Source organism: Mastigoproctus giganteus, chromosome 13 (assembly GCF_048544385.1).
Source record: "Mastigoproctus giganteus isolate SK-2022 chromosome 13, ASM4854438v1, whole genome shotgun sequence".
Classification (NCBI taxonomy): Eukaryota; Metazoa; Arthropoda; class Arachnida; order Uropygi; family Thelyphonidae; genus Mastigoproctus; species Mastigoproctus giganteus.
Genome location: NC_143587.1, coordinates 143892736 through 143911422, shown reverse-complemented (window position 1 = coordinate 143911422; position 18687 = coordinate 143892736). Strand labels below are relative to the sequence as shown.

Sequence of the window (18687 nt, the reverse complement as noted above, 5' to 3'; positions counted from 1 at the left end):
TGAGTGACCAGCCCCCAAATTCCAAGTCAATATATGGGAAATTAAAATCTCCCATTATAAGACTCTCTGATTTACTGGCCCACTCTATTTCCCTGTACAGTATCTTATTATACTCATCAGAGTCATTAGGCCTATAGCACACACCTACTCTCAATTTTGATCTCCCAATGCTTATGTCACACCAAACTGACTCGACACTGCACTGTCCAGCAATGTCCACTGGCTTCACTTCCTTGGATTTTATGTATTTCTTAACTAATAGCATAACCCCTCCTCCCTTCCTATCCAGTCTATCCTTTCTGTAGACGCTGTACTCCCCAAATTCCAGTTCTGCATTCCTTATATCTGTGTGACACCACGTCTCTGATATCCCAACAATATCTGCCTTTGATGTTTTGAGCAATACCTCAAATTCATCAAATTTATTTACTAAACTCCTAGCATTGGTGTACACGCAAGTATACATGCACCTATTTCTATTCTTAGCTATCCTAACACAACCCATGTATTTACTTGTACCGCAATGACTCCCGGCAGTCTCTGAAATATCCTGCATCTTGTTTTTCAGGCTTCTGCTCATTCCAATAGAAGCAGTGCAAGAATCTCTTTCACCTCTGCCAGTGGCTACTGTTAATCTATTCGTCTTTGTCTCCCCCCCCCAAGCTAGCAGTTTTCCGACCCACCTAACACTGCCTCGATAGCATCAGCAAATATTCTTGCACCCTTTCTATTTAAGTGTATTCCATCCCTGTAGAAGCAATCTCTCCTGTTAACAAGTACAGTCCAGGCTGAAAAAAATTCTACTCCTTGAGCCTTGCACAAGGGGTAGAATTCCTGCTGGAAAAATTCCTGTATATGATTGACAATACTCCATTAGCTACTCTTGCAGCCCGTCTACACTGCTCAGAGAACTTCATATCTGCCTGCACAACCACCCCCAAGTCCCTTTCATTCTCTACCATTGTCAGTGTAGTACCACAGAGTTGATACGTTCCTCTGGGGTTGCTGTTTCCCATGTGTAGTACTTTACATTTGTCAATGTTAAACTTCATTTGCCACCTCTCAGCCCATCTGCTCAACCTTTCCAGATCCTGTTTCAGCAGCATAGTGTCAGTAGTGTCCTTGACAACCCTGCCAACCTTTGTATCGTCTGCAAACTTGGACATTAAGCTTCATATACCATCATCAATATCATTTATAAATACAGAAAACAATAATGGACCCAACACTGAGCCCTGAGGGACTCCACTAATAACATTAGTCCACGATGAGCAGTGTCCATTGATTACCACTCTCTGTCTTCTCCCCCTCAACCACCCCTTTATCCATAGCAGCAATTAGATGGAGAAGGTTTGACCGGAACTTAGCTCTGAAGACTAAACTTGAGTTCCACCACTTCAAGCCTCCAATAAGCAAAGTGGTGGTATTGCACCAGTTGATGAGAGTTATCTAACACCTAGTATTGCCTGGTAACACAGAGGAACAGCATTCCTCCATGTGTGTGGATGTCACACTTCGACCCCTGCTTACGTTGGTTCACATCTGGGTGGTCACTCATAGTGTGCTTGTGCATGGTGGTTATACCAAAGATTACTAACAGTCCCACCATCGTGAAGGTGCAAGCAGAATATTTGGCTGTCACAGACCATCCGGACTTCGCTGAAATTGGGTCTACTTGACTTTTGGTTTTGGACCCAATATCAGTTCCATCAGTGTTTTAGACTCCCAGGTAGCAAGTACGGCTTGTCTGGCATATCTAAGAGAATGTCTCTGACAACCTCAAGGGCCAAATTATAGTTGGTTATTATAGTTGACTTCATTGGTGTCAATCCCTTCACTGCTTCCGTATTCTGTCTTTGTCCTTTATTATTGTGTTCACTGTTGACACTGACAAATATAAATTTGGTGTGATTGTTATTAATATTTGACCATTTACATACATTCTTATTATTTTAATTTTCTGATCCGAATCGATTGCTTTCCTTTTCTTGGTAGATTTACTAGTACAGCTGTCACTTATTCTCTTAGTCAGCACCATCAAAATGAAATTTTCTGTAAAGAACTTCACAGGTTAAGGAGGAAACATACTATTATCACCTCGTACAAGCTCACATTTTACTAAAGCACATTTCTGGTGGCCACTACCAAAAAACAACAAAAACAATTTGCACTTTCCGATTTTATTGGGCTTTTTTGTTAATGCAATCTAATTACAAACCTCTGCTTGCACCTTCACAATGGTGGGACTGGTAGTAAACTTGATCTTATTGTATTTGCAATAATACTGATAGCTGAAATTGTTGTGGGTTTTTATGTTATTATGGTAAAATGTGTGTCCCCTTCATTGAAACATCCAGTCATATAAAGAAACAAGTAAATTTTCAGAATCTTCTCTTCATTCCTATTTTTTAAGCTTGTTACTCCTTATCTCACTTGTGCAATTTACGTATGCATGTTCATCGTTATTGATTGCTTTTTTTTTTTTTTTTTACTGTTTTAAATTTTACAACCCTAAAAAAAAAATAACAACAACAATAATTTGAGTGAAAAAAATATTTACGTGCAAGCCCAAAGTTAAGTAACTCAGGTTTACGCAAGTCGGGGACTTAATGTATATACTTAGTGAAGTGTTTAATTTTCAGACTATTCAGTGTTTAATTTTAAACTCTAATTCTTTAAATAAAAAAAAAAAATTTTAAAAAATAAAACAATTTAGTTATAGAGTCCATGTAATTCAGTCTCATCCTGTGTTAACTTCTCTTTGTTCATAATTTTATAGAACCCAAAATTCAGGCCCAAAGATGAATTTCAACATAGAAATTTGAAATGTAACAACTTTATTTAACTATTAATGGGGAATTGCTAATTGTTTGAGTCTAGTTGCTCCAATCTGCCCTTTTCATACCATTAAATTAATCAAACATGTCATGCAGTAAAATGTCTTTATTAATCTTTCTTACTTGGTAAGAAAGATTAATAAAGACAGTTTTGTCATTCAGTTGCAGTTCCACTGCAGAGGTAATTAGCATCCGTCTACATACCACATTTCCCAATGTATAAGACGCACCCTTTTTCGAAAAATTTGGGGTCTAAAAATACTCCACGTAATGTCCTTCTCAAATTTAATTAATTTCTGCAGTCCAGCAGAGAACCACGATTTATGTTTTGTACCTCCCCCCCAAGTCTGGTCTACAAATTCAGTTGCAGTTCCACTGCAGAGTTAATTAGCATCCATCTACATACCGTATTTCCCCATGTATAAGACACACCCTTTTTCGAAAAATTTGGGGTCTAAAAACTGGGTGCGTCTTATACAGTGGTTGTAGATTTTTTTACTTGCATTTCCCGCTTTTTCGCGCTTGTGTTTTCGCTCATTGTTTTGCACTTGTTACCGGTATATTAGGTTACGTTTTGCCACGTTCTGCCCAGAAATGGCTCAGAAAAGATTTTCTTACAGCGCTGAATTCAAGTTAAAAGTGATCCAGTTTGCAAAAGTGAATGGAAATCGTGCTGCTGAATGTAAGTTTGGTCCTCCTCCAACTGAGAAAACAATCCGAGACTGGCTACGGGAAGAAGAAATCCTACTGAAAACGCCACGACAGAAGAAGGCCATGAGAGGCAAGTCAGCAAAATGACCTGATTTAGAGAGGGAATTGAAGATATGGATTGAAGAGCAAAGGGCAATTGGAATTCCTGTCCACAAAGATGGTTCAGCATGAGGCAAGAAGAACTGCTGATGAAAAAGAAGTTACTGATTTCAAAGGAGGAGGACACAATTGGTGCTTCAGGTTCATGAAACGGAATGGACTAAGCATGCATACACACACACACACACCAGACTTGCCCAAAAGATGCCTGAAAGCTATGAGCAGAAGGTCCTTTAATTTCATCGTTTTGTCTTCCAATGTCGGAAGACACAGTTTGAGTTGGGACAGATTGCAAATATGGACGAAGTCCCCCTTCAATCTGATGTCCCAAGTAACAGAACTGTTGATAAGAAGGGGGTGAAAACTGTAACTGTAAAGACAAGTGGACATGAAAAAAAAGCCATTATACAGTTGTTCTAGCTTGTTGTGCTGACGGAACCAAGCTGCCTCCTATGCTGATTTTCAAACGCAAAACAATGCCAAAAGAAGACATTCCTCGAGGAGTGATTGTCCACATTCATGACAAGGGTTGGTGGATCAGGATGGGATGAAGATCTAGTTTGAGAAAGTTTGGAGCAGGAGACCAGGTGGGCTCTTTTGCAAACCTGCCCTATTGGTGCTTGATCAGTTCAGGGCACACAACAAAAAACACAAAGAAGATTGCTGCAGAGCAAAAAACAAAACTTGCCGTCATACCTGGAGGCTTGACATCCCAGCTCCAACCACTTGATGTCAGCATTAACAAACTCTTCAAAGCTGCCATGAGAGACAAATGGAATCAATGGATGAAGTCTTCTGGGGACAATTTGAAGGAATTGTCGCCAGACAGGAAGAGTGAAGAGAAACCAACTATGGGAGCAGTTTGTACCTAGGTGATAAGATCCTGGAATAATATCAAGATTGAGATCGTTGTCAAGTCATTTAAGAAGTGTGGCATTTCAAATGCCATAGATGGAACTGAGGACGAGACAATATATGAAGACAGTGATTCGTCATCAGACACAAATGAGGACAAGCTAATGGATGGGAGTTTTGACAGTGATGAGGAGTTGTATGAATTTTATGATGAATAAAACTTGAGTTCAATAACTTTATGTAATACATTTTTTTTCAAATTCCGGGCCCCAAAATTAAGGTGCGTCTTATACGTGGGGAAATACGGTAAATCATTTGTGTAAATATCATTTTTTGTTATAAATATAAATAAATATAACATTAATATTTCTGTATAAACCAGCAGGAATGCTAATATTATAATATAATGTAATCAACATGGCATTTATTTATGGCATTTATTTAAATTATCACAACAGTTGCCTTGGTTAATGTTGCCATAATTTTTTTTTACAAAGTGACCTTCAATTACTTTATACCATCCCAGTCAATGCATTTTCTTCACTTACTATTTAGGTTAACTATATTCTCGAACCGATTTTTTCCTATACCCTAAAATCTAGCTTTGCCTCCCTGATTAGAGTTAACAAAAGGACATTTGTGAAGGAACCCAGTGCAGATCATTGTTATATAGCAAAATTGGAAATGAATTTCATTCCATAAGAAAAACAAAACTTTTTCGAACTAAGCCTATGAAGAATGTATACCTTTTCTCAAGTGTAACTGGTAATCCATTGGTTGTCAGTTTTGTCAACTCTGCTGCAAACAAATTTCAATCCATCCATTTCAATATTAACAACACCATCAAGGTGTGACTTGAAAAACCAATAATTTCTAAAATTCTAACCTTGTTTCAAAAAAAAAAATTAGAATATAATGTTACCTTAAGTGCATATTCTTTACCAGTAGATAAATCCTGAGCCACAAAAACATATCCAAAGCCTCCTAAAAAATTTAAATAAAATTAAATAAATTTAATTCAATTTAATTTATTGAATACAAAATTTATATTAAACAGCATAGAAATTCCATCTTTTAAACACACACACACACACACACACACACACACACACACACACACACACACACACACACACACACACACACACACACACACACACACACACACACTCACTCTCTGCAAAAACAGCAGCCCCCAATTCTAGGTTTTTAGGTGGTCATTAGTTCCATGATTGAGTTGAATGTGTTACACAAATATGCATCTATTCAATGAAAGTAAAGAAAGCCAACACGATAACCACAGAAAACTTACTGGGCAAACTCGCTTCCCACTACCACAGTTTATCCCTGCATTTTCAGTAAACAGATGGTGCGTGTTATCAGTATTGGCAATAGAAGTCGATAGCGATGTATTGATTAATTTTTTTCTCATTATTAAAAGCAGATTATTGGAGTTCATGAATGTAATGCCTTCGCAGCTGAAATTTACTTACAGGTACACCCTCCAGACTGGCTGACTGGTCTTAGAGTGTTTATCCCCCGCTTTCCACTGTTTTAAAATAGGAAAACTACTTCTACAGACGGTGCATGTTATTGGTAGTGGCAGTAGAAGTTGTTTTCCTATCAGGTTAAAACAGTGGGAAGGGGGGGATAAACATCCTAAGCCAGGCAGTCTGGAGGGTGTACCGGTAAGTAAATTTCAGCCCACTCATGAACTCCAATAATCAGCTGTTAATAATGAGAAAAAACTAATCAATACATTGTTATCAACTTCTACTGCCACTACTGATAACATGCACCATCTGTTTACCGAGAATTCAAGGAGAAACTGTGGTAGCAAGAAACGAATTTGCCCTGTAAGTTTACCAAAGTTTCCCGTGATTCTCACTTTATTACCTTAGCCATCAATTCAATTCAAGCATTACAGAGCTATTAACATTTACAGATGCGGTATTCACTATGTATCTCCTGATGTTCTAAAAAAAAGTAATAGTAAAGCAGATGTATGTGACTGCCATGGCTGCAGATCTGAATTGTTGCCCTATCAAAATAAAGATAAAATATGGTATTTATAAATTTCCACATTTCTTTTAGCTAATCTAGATAGATTTATCTCAATTTTTTTTTTTTTTTTTCTTTTAATACTATGATACTGTACCTTTTTTTGCATAATGATTCTACATGAATATACAGGCAACCCCCATATAACATACTTCTACAACACGGTTTCACTCTAACACGATTGATAAATTACGGCAATCCTCACAAAGCATGGTACTTATATAATACGGTGAAAAAATTGCGGCAAACCTTGCATAACATGGTATTTTTGAGATTTTGTGTGGGGAAAAACCTGTTATTATGTCGGATGTAATTTTTCAAGATTTCTATTCTATGCAAGCATTTCCATTCTAAGTCGGTATGCAATAAAAAAAAAAAAAAAAAAATTGGGTAATCCCCGTATTTTATTAAATTTTTCCGGGTATGTATTACTAAACTTTGTTCTTAAGAACCGTATTGTAGTAATTTCTTTGTTGTCAATTAAATTCCACCCATAAATTATGGCTAAGGAAATTAAACATAATTTGTGTAACTGCCAATTAATTTAAAGAATGGATTCTAAATTCTTTTGTGCCAACCGTGGAAAACTATTTAAAGCGGAAAAATCTAAATTTCAAAGTTTTATTACTATTGGATAACGTACCAGGCCATCCAAAAGATTTAAATCATCCAAAATGTTTAAGTAATGTTTCTAAATAAACTTCTTTAATTCAGCCATTAGATCAAAGTGTTATATCTACCTTTAAAACTCATTACATCAGAAAATCGCTACAATGGATTTTGGAAAAAATTTATTCCAAATCTATTGAAGTGATGGAGGCATGGAAACATTTTTCAATTGTGGACTATCGAAATCATAGCTTTTATCACTCAAAGGAGTAAAACCGTCAACGTGTACATGTTAGAAAAATGTATGGCCAGGGTCAGTTCATTTAGAAAATATCGTCGAACTGGCAGAAAACAGAATCGATGTGATAATAGAACTTCCTAAGTAGGAAGGAAGGGAAGGTTTTGATGATATCACTACTAAAGACATTCACAAATTACTGGTAAAAAAAAGAGGCTGGCAAAGCAGATTTGGTGGAAATGGCATAGGAGGTAAACCAAATCAATTCAGAGGATAATAGCGCATATGAAATTCTGAAGTCCCAAATTTTACACTAAAAAGCATATGGCAAGGTATAAACTTAGCCGAGCAATTAGAATCTTTTATTTTTTTTTAATGCAGATCCTTCGACTGGAAGGAACACGAAGTTCAAAATGGAGCCTCAAAAATGCTTAGCTCCATACCATGCAATTTACAAAGATCTATCAAGCAAAAGCAAATAATCCCAGAATAATGATATTTTAAGGAGAGCAGAAGATACATGAAATCTTGATGCTGCAGAAGAAAGTTCAGAAGGTGAAGATATTCTGCAACAGAGAAAACATTCTTGTTTGATTGCACTTAGCAGCAATAAAGAGGAAGAATATTAAATGAACGTACATTAACTGACATATTATGTATCACAGTTTGTAAGACGTTTGTTCAGTTATTACTATTTTTAATAAAAATTAAGTTTCTGATAGTTACAAAAAAAATTATGTATTTTTGTTAGCTGTTGGAACATAACCCGCAGTTTTGTATTATTTCTTAGTCCCATATAACACGGTTTTGCACTACATGAGATTTTATAGGAACCTAACTATAAAAATACAGTTACCTGTATTTTTATAATACAGGTAAAAATACAGTTACCTGTATTTTTATAATACAGGTAAAAATACAGTTACCTGTATTTTTATAATGCAGCTGTCATCCAACTGAAATTTTGCACTGCTCCAATTGGCTTTCACTATTTTCTTAGTGAATGCCCCTTATTATTTAATGTTATACAAAACTATGAATTGGCTTTCACTATTTTCTTAGTGAATACTCCTTATTTAATGTTATGCAAAACTATGACTGTTGCATAAAAACTGGGTAAATTAAAAGTAAATCAAAGAAATCAAAGGAGGGGAAAGGATTAGCAGTTAATGCAACTTTTTACAAAATGTTGCCTGTAAACTGCCACATTGTTTGAAGACTGATCAAGTCTACATAAACAATGGCATGGTAAAGTGGTAAGATCACAAGTGGTAAAGAGAAAGATGCAAGTGGTGGTGGGTTACAGGATGCATAGCCATGAGGATTATGATAAAAATCTCTACTGGCCAATTGAATTAGCAATCTGTTATGGATATAAAACTTACCTCTTATAAGTTGGAAATCATGACTAGCAATACACCAAGTAGATTAGTATTTTGAACCACCTGGATAACTGTTACGTATTCCAGCATATGAGAGAGAGAGAGAGAGAGAGAGAGAGAGAGAGAGAGAGAGAGAGAGAGAGAGAGAGAGAGAGAGAGAGAGAGAGAGAGAGAGAGAGAGAGCAAGTTGTACAAATATCTTTGACTTGGTTCTCACCAAGGATCAGAGCGGCATGGACAGTGACAACGATGCCATTAACTGGGTAATGTCTAAGGAAATTTTGGTAACCAAAGAGAACGACTAGTGCTTAAATTCTGAAGGGAAGGGGAGGGGGCTATAATAGATTTAAGTATTTCTCCAGTTCTTTAATATTATAATGATAACTATATACTGTCATATAAAAATGCATTATAGGAAATATTTAAGGGATTTATCTTGGAAGTTACAAACACATTTGTTCCAGTGAGGAAGAACATTAAAATAAAATATGGAAATTTACTGACACGAAATGACAATTGGTAGGTCCTAGTAAGCAAAAGGAAAATAGCATGGTATAGTTACAGATTACTGTAAGAAAGAAACTCATAAGACAGTTAAAACTAAGTGACAACACCAACAATGGGATAAGATGGGTAGAGCCAAGCAAAAGAAATCTCTGCAGAAGACAGCTAAGAACAGTTTAAAGGAGTTCTACTCATATACAGGGTGTTTCAAAAGTGATGGTCAATAATTTAAAGGTGAACCATACAGACTACAATATGCAAAAAAAGCCTAATAAACATTAAGTGAATCTTTTTCAAGATATTGCACATTTCTAGTTGGGATCCACCACTGACTTGTTTGTTTAGGTTATGCTCATTCTCTCTCTTTCCCCCTCTCTCAATGCTCTGAGATGTAGCAGGAATACTAGTACTTGTCAAAGGATAGTCAACATGGAAAGAGGTTACAGCAACAAAGAGTACGTGGATATGCATTTCATGTATGGTAAAGCCAACGGCAGTGCACATTTGTACCAAGGAGCATTTCCCCACCGACAGCAGCCCAACAGTCACAATCATCAGGGTACATCAATGCCTTAGAGAACATGGGCGCTTCGCACATGGACTATGAGCAGGTAGGCCCAGAAGCAAAACACCTGATGTTGAGGAAAGGGTGTTATAAAGAATAGAACAAAATCCAGGAATTTTGACAAGGGTTGCTCTGCAAGAGTGTGTACTGAGTCATAGCAGTGTGTGGCAAATTTTACATCGCCAATTAAAAAAAAAAAAAAAAGGTAAAGTGCAGAGCCATTATCAACCCACTGCATGATGGAAGCCTCCTCAACAATTCATGCTGAGGGACCACTACCATATCAGCGTGTACAGTGTGTGGCAAATTTTACATTGCCAATTACTGTACCACTACCATATCCAGCGCGTGGCGAATTTTACATTGACAATTACTGTACCGCAACCACATCCAGCGTGTACAAGGTCTCAGCAATACAGACTACCCTCCCAGAGTGCTCCCTTAGTCAGTGGCAGATCTTAACAGAAAATGTGCATTATCTCAAACAGTTCATTTGCGGCCCGATGTTCATTGGGACTTTTTTGCCGATTTTAGTTTGTACTTTTCACCTTTAAATTATTGCCCATTTTTGAAACACCCTGTATAAATACAAAAAAGAAGAGAGCAAATCATATAAGCCCTCCTACACAAAATCACAGAAAATCCATCCACAGTGAAATAAAAGTTAAACAGGTAATTTGCAATTATCCTTACAAATGAGGCCCCAGGTGCCAAGCGATTTATTAGTGACTAAGCGATTCCCAGCGATTTATAGAGTTAAAAAAAAAAATATATCCGTTTCTTTAATTTTCATCGTTAACTTACTTTCATTTTTTTGCGAAACAGCTCTTTGTCTTACAAGCAGTAAGTGAAGACACAGGAAGGAAACTCACCTTTCTTATTTTTTCTCTTAATCTCAATTTACTAACCTAACACAGTAGCCGCTTGGTCACTAAGTGGCACTGCTCTTGCCTCCACGTGGCGGGGCTGGTAACCTGGGAGAGGAAAGTAACACTCCCAGGGCCAAAAGAGCAAACATGAGTAGTAAAATAACTACTGATACTACAGGGCTTCAAGAGAAAGCCCTACCAAGTAGAGATACAGAAAAGACAAAGGCAAAGAGACAGAGGACTGATATGGACCCACCAAAAATACCGACATACATTGTTATACATGCGACAGGAGATCAGACATTAGGACGTATGTCTTCCTTCGTAATTCAGAAAACGTTAGAGGGTCTAGTAGGATCTCCCAAGTCTGTTCGACGACTGAGATCCGGGGACATACTAGTAGAAACAGAAAGTCCTAATCACTCCCAGAAGTTGCTAGCTACGACAATCTTTGGAGGATTACCAGTAGTTGTAACACCACACAACACGCTGAATTCTTCCAGAGGAGTGATCTCCGAGTGGGACCTCTTAAATGTGTCAGAAGAAGAGCTCATAGAAGAATTAAGAAGCCAAGGGATAACAGCAGTGAAGAGAATCAATATCCGAAGGGATGGAAATATAATTCCAACAAGAACTCTAATCATAACCTTTAATACTCCGAAACCTCCAGCAACAGTAAAAGCAGGATATCTGAACTGCCAAGTAAGACAATACATTCCAAATCCATTGCGATGTTACAAATGTCAGAAATTTGGACATTCGCAAATGGCATGCAGAAACTCGGCTACCTGTGCAAAATGTGGTTCTAAAGAACACGAGACTACAGATTGCTCTGCTAACACCTTGATATGTACAAACTGTAAAGGGGAACATCCAGCCTACTCAAAAACATGTGAAAAATGGAAACAAGAGAAACTAATTCAGAAATACAAAACAGAACACAACACAACGTACCAAGAAGCAAGAAGAATAATAAAGCCATGGCCTACAAACAAGCCATCATATGCACAAGCAGTGATCCAATACAAATCAATAGAAGTGCAAACCGAAATTTCCATGCTGCCAAAAGAATCACTTAATAAAATGAAGGCACAAAAACAGGAGAAAATAGTGAGTACTCAAATTTCTATTCACACAGAACAAATACCAACAAATCAGCACCACAACAAAGACCGAGGTAAACCTACAAACACCAAAACAACCGAACAGATGGATATAGGAAAAATAAACACAACGGAAGAACCAGTATTAGAAATTTTCACAGAAGAAGATATGGACATGGACAGGCCTCAATACCCTAAAAAAGATAAGACAAAATATAAGAATGTTCCATTTCGGAAACAACCCAAAAGACCTAGAAAAACCAAATAATGGATCAGTTCATCCAGTGGAACTGTAGAGGACTAAGGACCAATTACGACGATGTCCAGTATCTAATTACACACCATACGCCAATATGCTTCTGTCTTCAAGAGACATACCTTAGACATCAAGAAACTCTTTCAGTAAAAAATTATACAATGTATAGGAAAGACAGAATAAGAGATGGGCCAACACATGGAGGAGTAGCCATCTTGGTTCATAACCACATCCCAACTGAACACATTCCTTTAAACAGCAACCTCGAAGCGATAGCTGTAAGAATAACACTAAGATTTAAGTTAACCATCTGTTCAGTGTACCTTCCACCAGGATCAGATATAACTTTTGAAGAAATAGACCAACTAATCTCCGAACTCAAATCACCTTTCTGTATAATGGGAGATATGAATGGGCATAGTCATCTGTGGGGAAACACTGACATCAACAGACGAGGACGAATAATAGAAAGAATAATAGATCACCATAAACTTTCTCTACTTAACAACGGTAAACATACTTATTTTCACTTTCCTAGTCGTACGACCTCAGCAATAGACCTAACCATATGCACCCCTTCACTCCTACCAGAGTTAAAGTGGCAAGTAATAGAAAACCCATACAGCAGTGACCACTACCCAGTAATCACCACACTGATCAGAAATACTCCCTGTCATCCCAGCAGACCACCCCGCTGGAAAATAGAAAAAGGCAACTGGGAAAAATTTAGAGAACTCGCAATATTTAATTCACAAAGCATTCAAGAAAAATCAGTCGATGAAGCTGTGAAACACGTCACAGATACCTTAATACAAGCAGCTGAGCAAACAATACCCAGAACTTCAACTCGTTTCCCGCTACATCCAAAATCCTGGTGGAATGAGGACTGTATGACAAAAAAAAGACAACAAAACAAAGCATGGAATAAGTTCCGGAGATGTCCTACAACGGAAAATCTGATAAAATTTAAACAAGCATGAGCGCTAGCCAGGTACACAAGGAAACAAGCCAAAAAAAATTCCTGGATCCAGTTTACATCCTCAATAAATAGAACAACAAATACACAGACAATATGGAATAAAATACGGAAAATGAACGGGAAATACAAAAACCAACCATCCTTAGTATTACACTGGAATGGCGAAAGCATTACTGAACCTTCAGAGACAGCTAATATACTAGGAGAAATATTTGCCAGAGTATCGTCAAAACAATCATATCGTGAAGAATTTTTGACCTATAAAGAGAAAACTGAAAAAAAACAGAATTAATTTTAACACCAAACATATTGACTCCTATAACCAACCAATTACATTGCATGAATTACGTGAAGCATTATCAAAAACAAAATCAAGTGCAGTTGGACCAGACAACATACATTATGATATGCTTAAACATCTGAAGCAAAAAGAAATAGAAAACCTTCTTAAACTGTACAACCGCATTTTTCAAGAAGAGCAATATCCTGAAGCTTGGCATCATGCAATAGTATTAGCTTTCCAAAAACCGAATAAAGATCAGAAGGACCCAAACAACTATCGACCGATAGCGCTCACTAGCTGCTTGAGCAAAGTTTTGGAGAAAATTATCAACAAACGATTAATCTGGTTTTTAGAAACAACCAACTGGTTAAGCAGTATGCAATGCGGGTTTAGAGGTAATAGATCCACCTTAGATCACCTCGTAAGAATAGAAACAGACATAAGAGATACATTTATAAGTTCAAAACATATGGTTACCATATTTTTTGATATAGAAAAGGCATATGATACAGCTTGGAGATACGGTATACTACAAGACATCCACGATACAGGCCTCAGAGGACATTTACCGCACTTCATTCAAAACTTTATGAAAAACAGAACATTTCAGGTCAGAGTACAGAACACCATGTCAAAAATATATAAACAAGAAGAAGGAGTCCCCTAGGGGTCTGTCCTCAGTGCTATACTATTCGTCATAAAAATAAATGGCATTACAAAACAACTTCCATCCACGGTGTCGCATGCACTATATGTAGATGACTTCAGTATATCGTATCAAGCACAGAATATGGGAACAATAGAAAGGCAACTGCAATGCGCAATTAACAAAATCAGTAGTTGGGCCCAGAAAAACGGATTTAGAATTTCACAACAAAAAACAGTCTGCGTACACTTCTGCAGGAAAAGAAATTTACATCCCGACCCTGAACTAACAATAGAAGGTCACAAAATACCCGTCAAACAAAGCGTAAAATTCCTTGGACTCACTTTAGACAACAAGTTAACCTTCGTAGAACATATAAAACAATTACGAATACAATGTATGAGACGGCTTAATATCCTTAAAGTATTAACATCACTATCTTGGGGAGCAGACCGTTATACCCTGCTCAATCTGTACAAAACACTAGTAAGATCAAAAATAGATTACGGAGCACCGGTTTATGCTTCCGCCAAAAAGAGCGCCCTCAAATGGTTAGACCCAATTCACCATAGTGCACTACGAATAGCAACAGGAGCATTCCGCACATCACCTTCATACAGTCTTTATACAGAAGCGAATGAACTACCATTGTTCCTCAGGAGACAAAAGCTGGCCCTACTCTATGCATACAAGATAAGATCCACAAGAAATCATCCGACTTGGGCATCATTATTCTCACCAAAATTTGAAAACATATATAGGAATCGCAAAAGTGCAAACAAGCCTCTAGGAATCAGACTGCAAGAGCTACTGACAACATATGATCTTAACGTAGATAATGTTGCAAATCTTGAAAGGCACATAATACCACCATGGATAAACCACTCCGCAACTTGTGAACTCTCCACGCAAACCTGGAATAAAAATAACTTATCAGACATTAACTTTCAACAACTGCATGCAGCACATAGAACTAAATATCCCAATCATTTACCAATATATACAGATGGATCAAAAGCAGAGAACCATGTAGGAGCATCGGCAGTATTCCCAGACACTACACTGGCACGCCAACTTCCAAAAGAATGCAGCGTCTACACTGCAGAATTAGTAGCAGTTCAGATAGCCCTGGAGTACTTCAGAACCACATATCATTTGAGAACAGTAATATACTCTGATTCATTAAGTGCAATACAAGCCATTCAAAACCACGACCAATACAACCCATCCAGTTCTAGTGCAAATTAAACAGATATTAACGGATTTAACAAAAGAAAAACAAGAAATACTTTTCTGCTGGATACCAGGACACAAAGGGATAAAAGGAAACGAAGAAGCTGATAGATTTGCAAAATCAACAACTAACCTTCAGAAACAACCTTTCCCAGTTCCGTATCAGGATTATAAACCAATCATTCAAAACCGCTCTCTGACACAATGGCAAGAACTCTGGCAAAAACAAACTTCAAATAAATTATATAAAATAAAACCAAAAGTTGAACATTGGAAAACAAGCACAAGAAAATCAAGGAGAGAGGAAGTTGTTCTGACTAGACTACGAATTGGACATACACACCTCACACATGGCTATTTACTACGTGCAGAAGAACCTCCAAGATGCCAAACATGCAATACTACCCAAACAATCAGACATATACTCATAGAATGCCCAACCTATGAAAATGATCGACGAAAGATTTTCTCATCATTATATAAAAGAAATCAAGACATCACCCTCAGAGATATCCTAGGTGACGAGGGACGGGTATCAGACATTTTCAGATTCATGCAGACAATCAACATTTACCATCTACTATAAATAATGATAGAGTATATAATCACAGAAAATATTTAACTCCAGTTAATACGACAAGATATAGAGAATCAATATACATACAAAGACATAATATAACGAATGAACTGGCGCATTATGATCTCCGTTGTCAATGTGCCAATAAACAACAAAACAACCAACCAACCAACAACCTTACAAATGAAAGCATGTTTGAACTGTGTGAAGACAGTAACAAGTGATATAAGAAGTGCCTAGAAGAAAAATTGCCGAAGCTGAATGAGGGACAAGGCCCACAGCTAAATGGTGTACATACAGTTATATCAAAAAAATTGCAGCTTGAGTGTACAACCCATTTGGAATGATAATGTTTGTTTGTTTGTTTGTTTGTTTGCAGGCTTCAGGTCAACATGGCAATAATGCATACAACTATGGTAGATTTCAGTGCTGTTTTTTTTTTATCAATATGGATTGCGGTTAAAGTTTAGAGTGTGTTATAGATTTGTATCTGTTTAAGGGGAATAAAGATTTTGTCCACCTGTGGTGTATCTGCCAGGAAATGAGCTATACTCAGTGTTCGTTGCTGAAAATGAAGCAAAGAGTTTGGCATTCACTGTTGTAAATGGAGCAATCAGTGAGTATATCCTGGACTGTAAGATGAGTGTTGCAGTTTGTGCAATATGGTGGATCAGTGGCCACAAGCAAACAGAGATGTGTAATCGGGCTAATACGACTTCTTCATGTCGGTTCTTACATATACTTGATCTCCATGGTTTTAGATTTTTTTTTATACTATGCAGCTTATTATTGCTTTGACTCTGCCAGATATGTGCCATTGTTCAAAGCATCGTTTCTTTATAATATACTCTTAGTCAGATGCAGGTGTAGTGAAGGATTGGTCTATAGGTTCAATAGGAGTTTCAGCAGCTACATCAGCCTGTTCATTTCCAGAAATTCCAGCATGACCAGGGATTCCAACAAAAGAAAACTAATTGAGTCGGTATATATAATGCTGTGCAGTATGGTTCTTGAGAATGTGTAGTTTAAGGCTATGTGGATAGCACAGAATTCTGAGTGTAGCCACTGCATTCAGTGGGGGAGCTTTTTGGATATAGTAATGTTAGGAAATGCTGCTGCACCGACATGCTTGTCAGTTTTAGATCCATCTGTGTAGATCAGTGTGTACTGGCCGTGCTGGGTTTTCAGTGTGGTTGTTGTTATGGGGTTTGATGGTGTATAAGCTACTTTGGCCTATTCAATTATTATATAAAGAAATGAGCAAGTTTCATAAAGTCAGAATTCATTAAAAAGTTCAGTTTGCTTTAAGAAGCTGAAAATTCAGAAATATTTGCATTGTCTCCGAGATTCTCTAAAGTTATTGGTTTACCAAGATTAACCAGTGATAGCAGCATTGAAGTTCTGTCTTGTTTATAGTAGGGGCAGTCAATGAGAATGCGTTTAATACTTAGTTTTATATTACAACATGGACACTGTGGTGGATTGATCCCTGTGAGTAAATAAAGGTGGGTCAGATAAGTATGACCTATTCTTAGCCTTGAAAGGACTACTTCTTCTCGTCTTGATATGCTGACACTGGAACGCCAAATTTTCAGATCATGTTTAAATTGAAAGAGTTTATTATTTGTTTCAGAGTGCCATATTGCTGTCCATTCTGACAGGCATGTAGCCTGATTGGTTAATGCATAGTCTGATGGAGGAACAGGGATATTAGTTAAGTCTAAGGTAGTTGGATTTTTTTTCAGCTTTATCAGCCAGTTCAATGCCCAAAATGCCAGCGTGTGCTAGAATCCAACAGAAGGAGTTGATGGCATCCTTCAATTTGTAGTAATGTGCTTCTTATTTCATCAAGAACAGGTGAAATTGATCAGAGGAATTACATAAAGCCATGATTGAGCTAAGGGAATCAGTGTAAATAACAAATTTTAAAGCACAGTCAGAATATAGATTTTGTAAGGCTAGTTTAATTGCATATAATTCAGCTGAGAAAATACTGAATTCAGATGGAAGGGATGCTGAAATAACGGTATTCAGAAGCACTGCAGCCGCTCCAATGTTTGAATTAGATTTAGAGCCATCTGTATAAATTGGAGAAAAATCAATATATATCTTTGAGTGTGAGCTTCATGAAGTTGTTTGATGTTTGTAAAATGTTCTTTCCCCACTGACAGAGGTAAGAGTCACAGGTCAGTATAGGAGGTGGAACCCATGGTGGTTGACAAGTTGTTACCTGTTGTATGGAATGGATGGAAACATTCCAAACTTGCATCAGTTCAAGAATGCGAAGACCAGCTGGCTTTACTATGCTAGGTTTATTTCTGAAGAGGTTTTCTAATGGTGGATTGAACTGGTATGACTGAATGGGATGTGTGGCACAACTTTGTATCTTGACAGCATACTTCAATAACAGTGTTTTCCACAAAGTTAGTGGGGCTGGTGGGCATCAACTTAGAGACTATGTGCTGGTGATATTCTGAAAGCACCAAGTGCAAGCCTCAAAGCCTGAATTGGATCAAGCCAGCACAATGCACTCAATCTGGCTGAATCATAAATGGGAGCTACATAATCAAGACGGGATCTGATTTATGCCCGGTATAGCCGAAGCAGAGAGGCACAATCTGTACCCCATGTTTGGGAGGATAAAGCTCTGAGTATGTTTAACTTTTTTATACAGGAAGTATGTACATTTTTAATATGGTCTATAAAATTTAACTTGTTGTCAATGATTAATCCCAGAAATCTGATGTTATTAGTGACTGGGATGAAGACACTAGAAATTTGAAGTTCAGGATCTGAATGAAGTCTGCATTGCTTACAAAAATGAATAGCAACTGTTTTCTATTGCGAGAGTTGATAGCCATTGAGGCTGGCCCACTGTTG

The 18687-nt window shown here is 37.3% G+C and overlaps 1 protein-coding gene across 2 annotated transcripts in view; it reads right to left on the bottom strand.

Annotated features, from left to right (window-relative positions):
- The window catches only part of aux (cyclin-G-associated kinase), a 703221-nt gene that overhangs the window by 650724 nt on the left and 33810 nt on the right, over nt 1–18687 (bottom strand). For both annotated transcript variants that reach the window (XM_090387776.1, XM_090387775.1), the window contains exon 2: nt 5425–5486. In XM_090387776.1, the coding sequence (XP_090243902.1) occupies nt 5425–5486 (62 nt within the window). The remainder of the gene's footprint in view (nt 1–5424; nt 5487–18687) is intronic.